Source organism: Rhinatrema bivittatum, chromosome 4, assembly GCF_901001135.1.
Source record: "Rhinatrema bivittatum chromosome 4, aRhiBiv1.1, whole genome shotgun sequence".
Classification (NCBI taxonomy): domain Eukaryota; kingdom Metazoa; phylum Chordata; class Amphibia; order Gymnophiona; family Rhinatrematidae; genus Rhinatrema; species Rhinatrema bivittatum.
In genome coordinates, this window is record NC_042618.1 from 15,590,827 (window position 1) to 15,602,971 (window position 12,145).

The 12,145-nt window shown below is 51.1% G+C and overlaps 1 protein-coding gene across 2 annotated transcripts in view; it reads left to right on the top strand.

The window, feature by feature from the left end:
• The window catches only part of ZC3H14 (zinc finger CCCH-type containing 14), a 206,103-nt gene that overhangs the window by 154,613 nt on the left and 39,345 nt on the right, over window positions 1–12,145 (top strand). For both annotated transcript variants that reach the window (XM_029597753.1, XM_029597754.1), the window contains 2 exons: window positions 4,672–4,808; window positions 5,067–5,155. In XM_029597753.1, the coding sequence (XP_029453613.1) occupies window positions 4,672–4,808; window positions 5,067–5,155 (226 nt within the window). The remainder of the gene's footprint in view (window positions 1–4,671; window positions 4,809–5,066; window positions 5,156–12,145) is intronic.

A 12,145-nucleotide genomic window follows, 5' to 3' on the forward strand; every position in this document is an offset into this window, starting at 1 on the left:
GCAGTGCGACAAACACTGGATCAGCTCCTGGATTTGGGTGCCACTCTCCCGGTGCCGGTACCAGAACAAGGTTTTGGCCATTATTCAGTCTACTTCGTAGTCCCCAAGATGGTCAACAGGACTCTCAAGATACCATACTTCAGGATGGAAACCCTGCGTTCAGTGATTGCCACGGTACACCGGGGAGAATTCCTCGCATCTTTGGACTTGACAGAGGCTTATCTTCATATCCCCATCCTGTAGGAGCATCAGCGCTTCCTCCTCTTCAAGATTTTAGGGCAGCATTTCCAGTTCCAGGCCCTGCCATTTGGCCTGGCGACCGCTCCTCGCACCTTCACCAAAGTTATGATGGTGGTGGCAGCGACCCTACGGAGGGAAGGGATTCTGGTCCATCCCTATTTGGACGACTGGCTCATCCAGGCAAAGTCCACGGATTTGTGCCAGCACTCAGTGGAAAGAGTATTACTTCTCCTCCAATTGCTAGGCTGCATCGTCAATTTTGCCAAGAGCACCCTCACTCGGCGCAGTCACTTGACTTTTTTGGAGCTCATTTCGACACCAAAGTGGGCACAGTCTCTCTTTGTTTGGATCGGGCCCAATCTCTCCTCTCTCAGGTTCAGTGCTTTCGGAACCTCCGACTTCCCACTGCTTGGGACTATCTCCAGGTGCTGGGCTCCATGGCCGCCTCTATAGATGTAGTGCCTTGGGCGTTTATGCGTCCCTTGCAAAGAGCATTACTCTCCCGTTGGAAGTCGGTGTTTCGGGAATTTCAGACTCTTCTGCCGCTATCATCTCTAGCCAAGGACAGCCTGACCTAGTGGCTCAACCTGGATCACTTGCTAAGAGTGGTGGACCTAGCTGTTCCGCAGTGGGTGATCATTACGACAGACGCCAGCCTCGCCGGCTGGGAGGCTGTGTGCGGATGCCAATCGACGCAGGGGCAGTGGACGCCAGTTCAGGCAGCATGGCCCATCAACTGTCTGGAGACAAGAGCGGTTCGTCTGGCGCTGAAGCACTTTCTGCCTCTAGTCCAAGGCCGAGCAGTCCGAATCCTTTCCGACACAACAACAGTGGCGTACATCAACCGTCAGGGAGGGACAAGGAGTCTCCATGTCGCTCAGGAGACAAACAAGCTAATGCCGGGGGCGGAACTCCATTTGTCCCATCTGACGGCGTCTCACATTGCAGGTGTAGACAAGGTTCAAGTGGACTTCTTACGTCGCCAACGCTTAGATCCCGAGGAGAGCGAGCTGTCCCAGGAATCAGGGTCACTCCTCTTCACGTGATGGGGGACTCCCCATCTCGATCTGATGGCCACTCGAACACAAAGGCTCCGCGCTTCTTCAGTCGCAGAAGAAGAACAAGGCGCAGAAGGTGTCAATGCCTTAGTCCTCCCATGGCCGCGGGACCTCCTGCTCTACGTCTTTCCGCCTTGGCCCCTAGTGGGAAAGGTGCTCCGAAGAATAGAGTCACCAGGGGCCGATGATACTTGTAGCTCCAGAATGGCCTCGATGGCCGTGGTTTGCAGACTTGGTCAACCTAGCGGTGGATGGTCCACTTCGACTGGGACATCTGCCGAACCTTCTCTGACAGGGCCCAATATTTTTCGACCAGGTAGATCGCTTCTGTCTAGCGGCCTGGCTTTTGAGCGGCGCCGGCTGAGAAGACGAGGGTACCCAGAGGCTGTTATCTCCATTCTTCTCAAGGCTATGAAGTCTTCCACCTCCATGTCCTATGTCCAGGTCTGGAAAGTTTTTGAGTCTTGGTGCCAGTCCACACAACTTTCTCCATGTCATGCAACAATATCCCAGATCTTATTTTTCTTGCAGAGAGGTCTGGAGATGGGATTAGCCTACAATTCCCCCATTGTACAGGTGGCAGCCCTTGGTGCCCTCCTTCATCATCAGGATGGAACTACTCTTTCATCGCACCCTGACATAGTCCGGTCCTTAAAAGGAGTAAAGCATGTGAAGCCACCGATACGCAATTTAGGCCCTTCATGGAGCTTGAATTTGGTCCTTCAAATTCTAGGCGGTACACCGGTTGAACCTCTGAAGAGAGCTACCCTCAAGGACCTCACTCTCAGACAGTGTTCCTGGTGTCTATCTGTTCCACTCACAGAATTTCAGAGCTTCAAGTCTTGTCATGTAGAGAGCCTTATCTACGCTTCACGGATTCAGGTGTATCCTTGTGTACCGTGCCATCTTTTCTACCAAAGGGGTCTTGTCCTTTCATTTGAATCAGTTGGTGGAGCTGCCGTCCTTCCAGGACGAAGATTCCAGAGAGCTTAGATGCCTCGATGTCAAGCATGTCCTCCTTCGATGTCTGGAGGCTACCAATGACTTTCATTTATCGGATCACCTCTTGTCCTCTGGAGTGGTCCCAAGAAGGGAAACAACGCTTCTAAAACCACCATTGCCCGCTGGCTAAAGGAAGCAATTTCTACGGCTTTGGTGCTGGGCGTCCACAGCCAGACGGTTTAAAGGCTCATTCTCTCCGAGCTTAAGCAGCCTCCTGTGCAGAAAGCTGAGCGGCCTCTCCGCAGGAGATTTGCAGACGGCTACCTCGAAGTTGTTACACACATTCGTGCGCCACTATCACTTGAATCTTCAACCACCGATCGTGGGCTCCTTTGGGGCTCAGTTCATTCGAGCTGGGCTATCAGTGGCCCACCCTACTTAGGGAAGCTTTGGTACATCCCAAGGTCTGGACTGTTCCTGGTACGTGCAGGGAAAAGAAAATTATTCCTTACCTGCTAATTTTCGTTCCTCTAGACCCATGGATCAGACGCCCACCCAACGGATTGTTGGGGGTTCTTTGGAATAATCTTTTAGCTCGACTGTGTAATTATTTCAGGATTGGTTTGGGACTGATTAAGAGTTCAGGTTGCAAGTTTTTTGCTTAGACTTGTTTACAGCTGATATTCAGTTTTGTATTGATCCATGATATTCAATTTGTATTGATCCATCCAAGGTGTTTTTCCTTATTGCTTGGATATTCTTAATACTGAAGATTTACAGAGGGCGCACTAGTTATGAGGGACCGCCCTCTCAGTTTTTGCTCTGACTCCATCTGCTGGAAGGGGGGAACGACCCACGGTCTGGACTGATCCATGTTTCTCCAGGAACGACAATTAGCAGGTAAGGAATAATTTTCTTATTTATAGTACGCGCGTAAGATTGGATGTAACATGGATAACACATTAATAAACTTATGTGCATACTATAAATCTATGAGGTATGCGTGTACCACTGCAATGAATGAAACGAATGGAGCAATGAATGCACAACCCTACTAGTTAGTATCATGGAGTATATCTAGCCCTGGTACTGTTTGAAAGAATAAACAACCATTCACTAATATCTCTGCAGTAAAATACAAATCATAATGCAATGTGGGAATCTTAGAGATGGGGGCTGGCTTTGGATCACAATGCATGTGATCCTGAAGGGCTGAGGTCTGTATGCGTATTTGGTGGAGCAGCGTTTCCCAACTGCTGTACCATGGCTGGAGTGCAGGCGTGCCGTGGCTGCAGTCTCATTTCCTGTTTTCCTCCAAGCCTGCAGAATGGCCTCCTGCTTCCCCTCTGCTGGCTCTCCTGTGCAACAGAAACTGCACGGGGCTCTGTAGTCTCTGTAGTCTTGTGCTGGTCCCGTGCAGTTCAGATTGCAGAGGGAGGCTGACAAAGGTGGAAGAAGCAGCACTTGGTAAGCCTGCTGTTCAGGGATTGGGGGTGGAGTGGGGAAAGGGACGGATGAATGTACCACAGTGTGTGTGGGGGGGGGGGGGAAGGGGAAGGAAAGGGGATGATGCCAGGGGTTGTGGGAGAAGAGTGGAGGGAGAGGGAAGATGATTCAGGGGGGTGGGGAGGAAAGGTGGAAGGGTATAGAGGGAAACGAAGATTGATGATGTCAGTGGGGGAGAGGAATGGAGAGAGGGAAAATGATAATGCCAGGAAGTGAGGAAGAGGGCCAGGGTTTAAGGGAAAGGGAACAGAATGTGACTGACATGGGGAATGGAGGGAGAGGGAAGAGAAAACAATGCCAGAGGATGGAGAAAAGGAAATTGATAATGCCAGGGGATGAGGGAGAGGGGTGAAGGCAGAGGGAACAAGATGATGTCAGGGGGAGAGGGAAGGTGATGATATGAAGAGGTGGTGGTGGGGGAAAGGGAAGAAGAGGGAAAGTGATTATGATGCCAGGGGATGGGGGAGAGGGAAGGTGATAATGATGATGCTGGAGGTGAGGAGGAAGGAGAGAGAAGATTGATACCAGAAGGTGGGGGAGAGGAGTAGAAGGAAAGGGAAGGTAGTGATGATGTCAGGGATGAGGAGGTGGAGAGAGAAGGTGATGCCAAGGGGTGCAGAAAAGTGGTGGAAGGTGATTATGAAACAAGAGTGGGTGAAGAGGTGGTGGGAGAGGGAAGGTGATGATGCCAGGGAGTGGGTGGGTAGGGGGAGAAAGTGATGATGGGGAAGTGGGTGGTGTGCCACAACAAAGTGACCCTTGTGCCAGGTGTGTCACGAAACAAAAAAGGCTGGGGACCACTGTGGTAGAGCATGCAATCCTAAAAAACAAAACAAACCCTCACCCCCTGACTGTATATGTATGTATTGACCTGGCCTTTATGTGTATCTTCGGTGTTGCAGTAACGTGTCCTTTTCTTTTTCAGAGCGTTTCCTAACTGCAAATTTGCCGAGAAATGCTTATTTATCCACCCAAACTGTAAATATGATGCAAAATGTACCAGATCTGATTGTCCCTACACACATGCCAGCAGACGAACTCCTGTCCACACTGCCAAGCCTGGTTAGTGCTCTGCAGTTCTTTCTTGCCAGTGGTTTGGGGGTTAGGTCTAACGGTTCCTTGTAACCACATTGGGTCATGTTTTTAATGGGACTGTAAACTAAGAACAATTTATGAACTTCTGAAACATGTAATCCCATTGATTCTTGGGACTGTGGGATTTGGTATCAGGTCCCAGAACACTAGGAGTATCTGTGTTAATTCCTTTGGGCCTGCCTTCTGAACTTGGCAGATTGTGTAAATTCTTCTCTTTTTTTCCAGCACCGACTCCAGTACCGCCTTCTCCCAGCCAGGTGTGCCGATATTTCCCTGCGTGTAAGAAAATGGAATGTCCGTTCTTCCATCCAAAAGTAAGGCCTTCCTGATTTTGTGTGTATGTCATACAGCATTTGAGGGGATGAGATTATTAGGATTGTTAGGCTGCTACTTTCTGAGATACACATCTGACATACAGGGAAGGACTGGTGATCACATTTACCCGGCAGAAAACCAGAAGTTTTGTAGGCTGGTAGAGCTTTTATTGGTCCAGCAAGAAAAATGGTTTGATACATGAGTTTTCCCTGTACGTACCCGAATCAGTTCAGACTCCTGGGTTTTGCCCCCCTTCTAGCAGATGGAGACAGAGATGTTTTTAAAACAAACTCCGCCTTACATAGGATGGTGCCACCTACAGTCCGGCAGTATTCATCTGTCTCCAGCAGATGGAAGGGGTGCAAAACCTACAGTCTGGTCTGTGAGAATAGTTTTCTTAGGAAGTTAGTCAGAGTTAGGGAATTTTTTTGTTTCTATCTCTTTGTTCGTGTTTCCCTTAACTTTGCTAATTAAAAAAAAAAAAAAAAAAGGGTGAAACTCAGGTTTCTAATTTAGAACAACGTGGTCAGCCTCCCAGGGGGTCGGTAGGCCCTGAGAGGGCCACCCCCTGCTGGTCTGAAGCAGCTGCAAGCCAAGGTTGAGGACCCTCACATTTTCTGTGGCAGCTTGGGTGCATTATTGGGGAGCCCGGCTCACTCCACCCTGAGAATCAGCACCGTGGACCACCGCCGGGGCAAGGTTTAAAAAAAAAAAAAAAGACTTCTTTTTATTTTTACTTTCGTTTTCCCTCAGTGGGCCGGCTCTCTTCCTCCCTGTAATTTCGCTGATTCCGAGGGGGGGGGGGGGGGGGGGGGGGTCGATTTCGGGCATTTTTTTCAATCGCTGGTTTTCCTCCCTCTCTCCCGATGCTGCGTGCTGCCTCGTGCTGCGTGTGCGGCTCGGCCTGCGCACATCTCTCATGTGAGGGAGTTTGTTTGGCATGTTTGCTGGGGGGGCTTCCTCTGGCGGTTCCAAAGTTAAAAACGTGGCAAATGTCAGGTTTGCCTGTGCTGCAGCAGCTGCAGCTGATTCTGTGCAGGCTGAAATCGATCCATTCCCGCTCAGCTAGGGAACGGAGGCCATTTTGCAGTCCTTCAGGTCTGCAACTCGGGCTGCCATGGGGGAGGGGTTGTTGCCTCCTCCTCTGTCTCCACAGCGGAGTTTTCCTGCTGAGAGGGAGCCTTTGTAGCCTGATTCCCCTGCTACAGAGGATGAACCTGAGGGGTTCTCGGACTCCTCCTCCTCCTCCTCTTCCTTTTTGTCTGAGTTTTCTTTTCTCTTGCATAAGGCATTTAAAGCACGGAAGTCAGGTAAAAGGCGCACGGCAGAAAAAGTCGCCGCTGGAGGGGCTAAGTCTCATTCCAGGAAGCGCGCTAAACCTCGAGGCAAGAAGGGACCGTCTCTGCCTAAGCGCTCGCTCCGTACGGGGGTTCCTCAGCTGGATACGGATACCTCCGGGCAGGATACCGATCAAGAGGACCCGGATCCGCAGCCTTCTACCCCGCGGGGGGGGGGGGGGGGTGGTGAGAGGCTTGCAGGCTGCAGAAGGGGATGACCCTAATGTAGTTCGCCTATTTTGTAAGGACGAGCTTGCTCCTCTTATTCCTGCTTTCCTGGCGGAGCTGGGCATTGAGAGTCCTCCCGAGGAGGTTAAGTTAGGCAAGATGGATCTGGTCTTGTTGGGTCTCAGAGGTCCGGCAACTGCCTTCCCTTTTCATTTTTCAGCTACAGACTTGCTGTTCCAGGAGTGGGATACCCCGGAGCTGGGGTTGAAAGTGGGAAAGGCCATGGATAAGCTATATCCTCTGCCAGAGGATGCTTTAGAGATGCTGTGGGTACCCAAGGTTGACGCAGCTGTATCTGCGGTCACCAGGAAGACCACGATCCCTGTTACGGGAGTAACAACATTTAAGGACTTGCAGGACCGGAAGTTGGAGGTCCAGTTTAAGAGAATTTTTGAAGTCTCTGCCCTGGGAGTCAGGGCAGCCATGTGCAACAACTTTGCGATGAGCGCGAGTCTCCACTGGGTACAACGGTTGCAGGCCAATGCTGGTTTTTTGCAGGAAGAAGCCACTCAGGCGAGTCTGTTAGAATCCTCCGTGGCCTACTGTGCTGATGCATTTCATGACCTGTTGAGGACGTCAGTGAGATCCATGGTGTCGGCGGTCTTGGCTCGGAGACTGTTGTGGTTGCGGCATCGGTCAGCGGACGTGTCCTCCAAAGCATAACTGGGTTCTATGCCATTTAAAAAAAAATTGCTGTTTGGCAAGGTCTTGGAAGATATGATTCAATCTTTGGGCGAAAATAAAGTTCATCGGTTGCCAGAGGACAGGCCTCGGTCTCGGGTTCATTCTCCTCTAGAGCCAGATTCAGGGGGAATCGGCGATATCGTCCGGCTAAAACAACTACCTCTTCCTTTCGGCCAGCACAACCGAAGCAGCAGGCCTGGTCTCCCCCTTTTCGTGGTTGCAGATTCGGAAGAGCGGGTACGGCCCAATCAGCCCCGGGGTCCAAATCCTCATAATGAAGGGGCGCCGGTCCATTCCTCAGTGCCGGCGGTAGGGGGCAGACTGTCCCTATATTTCGAGAAATGGGCCAAGATCACAACTGATCAATGGGTACTCACTGTGATAAAACAAGGCTACGCTTTAGATTTTGCACGGCGCCCTCGGGACTGGTTTCTGGTCTCTACCTGCGGATACGCGACCAAATGTCAGGTGGTTCAGGACACGTTGCAGCGTCTTCTGCAACTCGAGGGCATTGTCCCCGTACCCGCAGGGGCACGAAGTAAGGGCCGGTACTCCATTTACTTCATAGTCCCAACGAAGGAGGGTGCGTTCAGGCCCATTCTGGATCTAAAGTCTGTAAACTGATGCCTCCAAGTCCCATGGTTTCGCATGGAAACTCTTCGGTTGGTCATTGCCTCGGTCAGAAAAGGTGAGTTCCTGGTGTCCTTAGATCTCACAGAGGCATATCGGCATACGACCGGCTCACCAGCGGTTTCTTCGCAATACTGGGCCAGCACTTTTAGTTCCAAGCTCTTCCTTTCGGTCTAGTCACAGCTCCTCAGACGTTTACCAAAGTAAAGATGTTGGTAGCGGCTCAACTTCGGAGGGAAGGTCTGCTGGTGCATCCCTATCTAGGCGACTGGTTGATTCGCACAAAGTTGGCTGACCTCGTGCAGAGGGCAGTTCACAGGGTTCTCCAGCTCCTACAGTCATTGGGCTGGGTGATCAATCGGTCCAAGAGCAGACTTGTGCCCTCACAGTCCCTGCAGTATTTGGAGGGCATTATTCGACACCCAGCAAGGCAGGGTATTTTTCTCTACAGACCGCATTGTCAAGCTACAAGCCCAACTCCGGGGATTCTTGCTCAAGAGTCCTCCCACAGTTCAGGATTACTTGCAGGTGCTCGGCTCAATGACTTCCACCTTGGAGCTAGTGCCTTGGGCGTTTGCTCATATGCGGCCCTTACAATCTGCATTGCTCTCCCATTGGAATCTGGTCTCTGAGCTTTTTCACCTTCCTCTTCCACTTCCGGATTCAGCACAGGCCAGTCTCGATTGGTGGCTGGTCATGGACAATCTCGCTCATGGAGTTCCTCTGGAAGTTCCGGACTGGACAGTGGTTACAACGGATTCCAGCTTATCTGGTTGGGGGGCTGTTTGCAAGGGAAAGTCGGTTCAAGGATGCTGGTCGCCCGAGGAGTCCCAATGGTCGATCAACAGGCTGGAGACTCGGGCGGTATGGTTAGTGCTACAGGCGTTTCATCCTCTCATTCAGGGGAGGGCAGTCAGAGTTCTGTCGGACAATGCGAACACTGTAGCCTATATCAACCGCTAGGGGGGGACCAAGAGTCGGCCAGTGGCGGTAGAGGCTAGTCAGCTGGGCGGAGCAGCATGTGGTCAGCATCGCAGCATCCCACATAGCCGGCGTGGACAACGTACTGGCAGACTTTCTCAGACAACACCACCTCGATCCTGGAGAGTGGGAGTTGGCGGACGCGGCTTTTCAGATCATCTGCAAGGAATGGGGCATGTCCAGCATGGACCTCATGGCGACGTTTCGGAATGCCAAAGCTCCACGATTCTACGGAAGGCGCAGAGAGATGGGGCAGAAGGGGTGGATGCACTCGTGCTTCCCTGGCTCATAGGGATTCTGCTGTATCTTTTTCCGCCTTGGCCACTGATCGGCAAGGTTCTTCGGCGCATCAACTCCATTCAATGGAGGTGATTTTGGTAGCTCCGGAGTGGCCGAGACGTCCTTGGTTTGCGGATCTCCTCAACCTGCCGCGTGCGGGATCCCTGCGGTTTCCGAATCTCCCAGATCTACTACAACAGGGGCCCGTCTGCAGGAAGTAGAGCGCTTTTGTCTCGCGGCATGGCTTTTGAAAGGCGCCGCTTGAGTAGAAAAGGTTATTCTCCGGCTGTGGTGGCGACTCTGCTGAACTTGCGTAAGACGTCTACCAACCTATGTTAGAGTATGGAGGATTTTTGAGTCATGGTGTCTAGACCGGGAGGTAGCACCCACTAGAGCATCTGTGTCCGATATTCTCGGTTTTCTTCAAAATGGACTAGCCAAGGGTTTGTCGTGTAGCTCCCTGCTGGGTGCAAGTTGTAGCGCTTGGCTGTTTACATGGTACTATTCACGGTGTGGCTTTTGCGGCGCATCCGGATGTGGTTCGTTTTCTCCGGGGTGCCAAGCATTTGCGACCTCCGGTGCAACATCCTTGTCCGTCATGGAATTTGAATCTAGTGCTCAAAGCTCTGGTCTCAGCTCCTTTTGAGCCTTTGAAGAGGACGACCTTGAAAGACCTTACTTTGAAAGTTGTTTTTCTGGTTGCTGTTACGTCTGCTCGTAGAGTTTCGGAGCTCCAAGCTCTTTCCTGTAGGGAACCATTCTTACGGATTTCGGATTCGGGTGTTTCTTTACGAACGGTGCGGTGCCTTCTTTTCTACTGAAAGTGATCTTGGCTTTTCATGTCAACCAATCAGTGGAACTTCTGGCTTTCTCAGAAGTAAATCGGTCGGATCCGTTGTCCAGAGACTTGCGGAGGTTGGACGTTCTCAGGGCGTTGTTACGTTATTTGGAAGTCACCAATGATTTTCGGCTGACAGACCATCTGTTTGTGCTGTGGAGTGGTCCCAAACGTGGTAGGATGGCATCTAAGACTACCATAGCTCGCTGGTTGAAGGAGGCCATTAACTCGGCCTATTTATTGCATGGTAAGCCTCTTCCTCTGGGGCTTTGTGCTCACTTTACTCATTCACAGGCGGCATCTTGGGCGGAATGCCACTTGGTGTCGCAGGAGATCTGTCGGACGGCTACTTGGAAGTTCGTTCATACGTTTGCAAGGCATTACCAATTGGATGTGCAGGCGCAGGTGTCTGCGGAGTTTGGAGCAGGTGTGCTGCGAGCGGGCCTCTCCAGATCTCACCCCCATTCGGACAGCTCTGGTACATCCCAGGAGTCTGGACTGATCGGGTACGTACAGGGAAAGGAAAATTAATTCTCACCTGATAATTTTCGTTCCTGTAGTACCTTGGAAGTTAGGGAGAGTCCGCTCGTTCCCTATTTCTTCTTTTGTCAAATCTTCAGACAGCGCTATCCTGTTTTGGATTCTCCTTGTTTCAGTGGGTCCACAGGTTCCATTCCTTGAGGGGTTCGGTGACCCAAATGTGTTTTTTTTTTCTAGTTGAAAGGTTCATGTACATAGTTCAAGTAGTTTTGAAGTCATACTGCTTTGACATTGAATAATACTGCCGGACTGTAGGTGGCACCATCCTATGTAAGGTGGAGTTTGTTTTAAAAACATCTCTGTCTCCATCTGCTAGAAGGGGGGCAAAACCCAGGAGTCTGGACTGATCCGTGGTACTACAGGAACGAAAATTATCAGGTAAGAACTAATTTTCCTTTCCATTCCACACAGCTTCCTTTTGAAGAAGGAACTTGGGTACCGAAAGTTTTGGTGCCTCAATTTTGTTGGTCCAAGGAAAGGTATTGCAGTAGCTTGGTAGGATTACAGTAAAAGGGCAAACATCATTTTCCTAGCATGTAACCAGATTGACTCAGAACCAATGGGTTATATGCTCCCTTGCTAGCAGATGGAGATGGAGTCAGGTTTCAAGGCTGACCTCATCTTAGATACACCCCTGCAATGACCTCAGCCCTCCAGTATCTCTCAATCTTCTAGCATATGTGGACGTGCTTTCCCTACACCAGCATTGGTAGTTTAGCAGGATTGCAGGTTCTGTCACCCTCTAGCAGATGAGGGTGACAGAACCTGTGGTCCTGATCCTGTAAAAAAAAAAAAAAAAGCCTGTTCTTTCTGAAGGATTCCTTGGCTACATCAAGCTAATTTAAAAAAAAAAAAGTTAGTTAGTTACTTTTGTTCTTTGCTGAAGTTGGATAGGCCTCCCAAGTCACCTTGGTAGAGGCTCGGCTGGGGTGGTACGCCCCAATAGCCGCATTCCTGGGGCCCCGTCGACTGGTAAGTGGGGAGATTCACCGGGGGACCGGTATCTCTCCTCCCTTCACCCTGAGATATATGCATTCCTCGGGTATGCCCTGCAGTTTTAGTGGTCCCAGGGATGCCGGTTTTTCCCTGGTTGACAGCGTTTCAAAGAAAAAAAGAAAGAAACCTTTAGAGGTTTTAATTCTTGCCATGCAGGTTCCAGGGGCTCCGGAGGGGTGTTTTTGGCACAGGATTGCTGACCTTACCTTCTGCCATGCCACGGGGTGCCTCGTGCTCCGCTTGCGGAGAGCTGATCTGATGGCTTTCCTGCGATGGCCTCTGCGCTAGATTTCTTCCCGGTGATGAAGGACCATCGGGGAGTGCCAGGGGAAGCCTATCAGCACTTTCTCGAGGAGCTGATGCAGGGTTGCACTCCTGCTGCACTCGGGCCGGCCCGTCCCCGTCTAATGCGGGAACGGCAGCCAATTGCCTTCCCCATGAGGGGAGGAAGAGGAGCTGGCTGCAGGGGGAGGGGA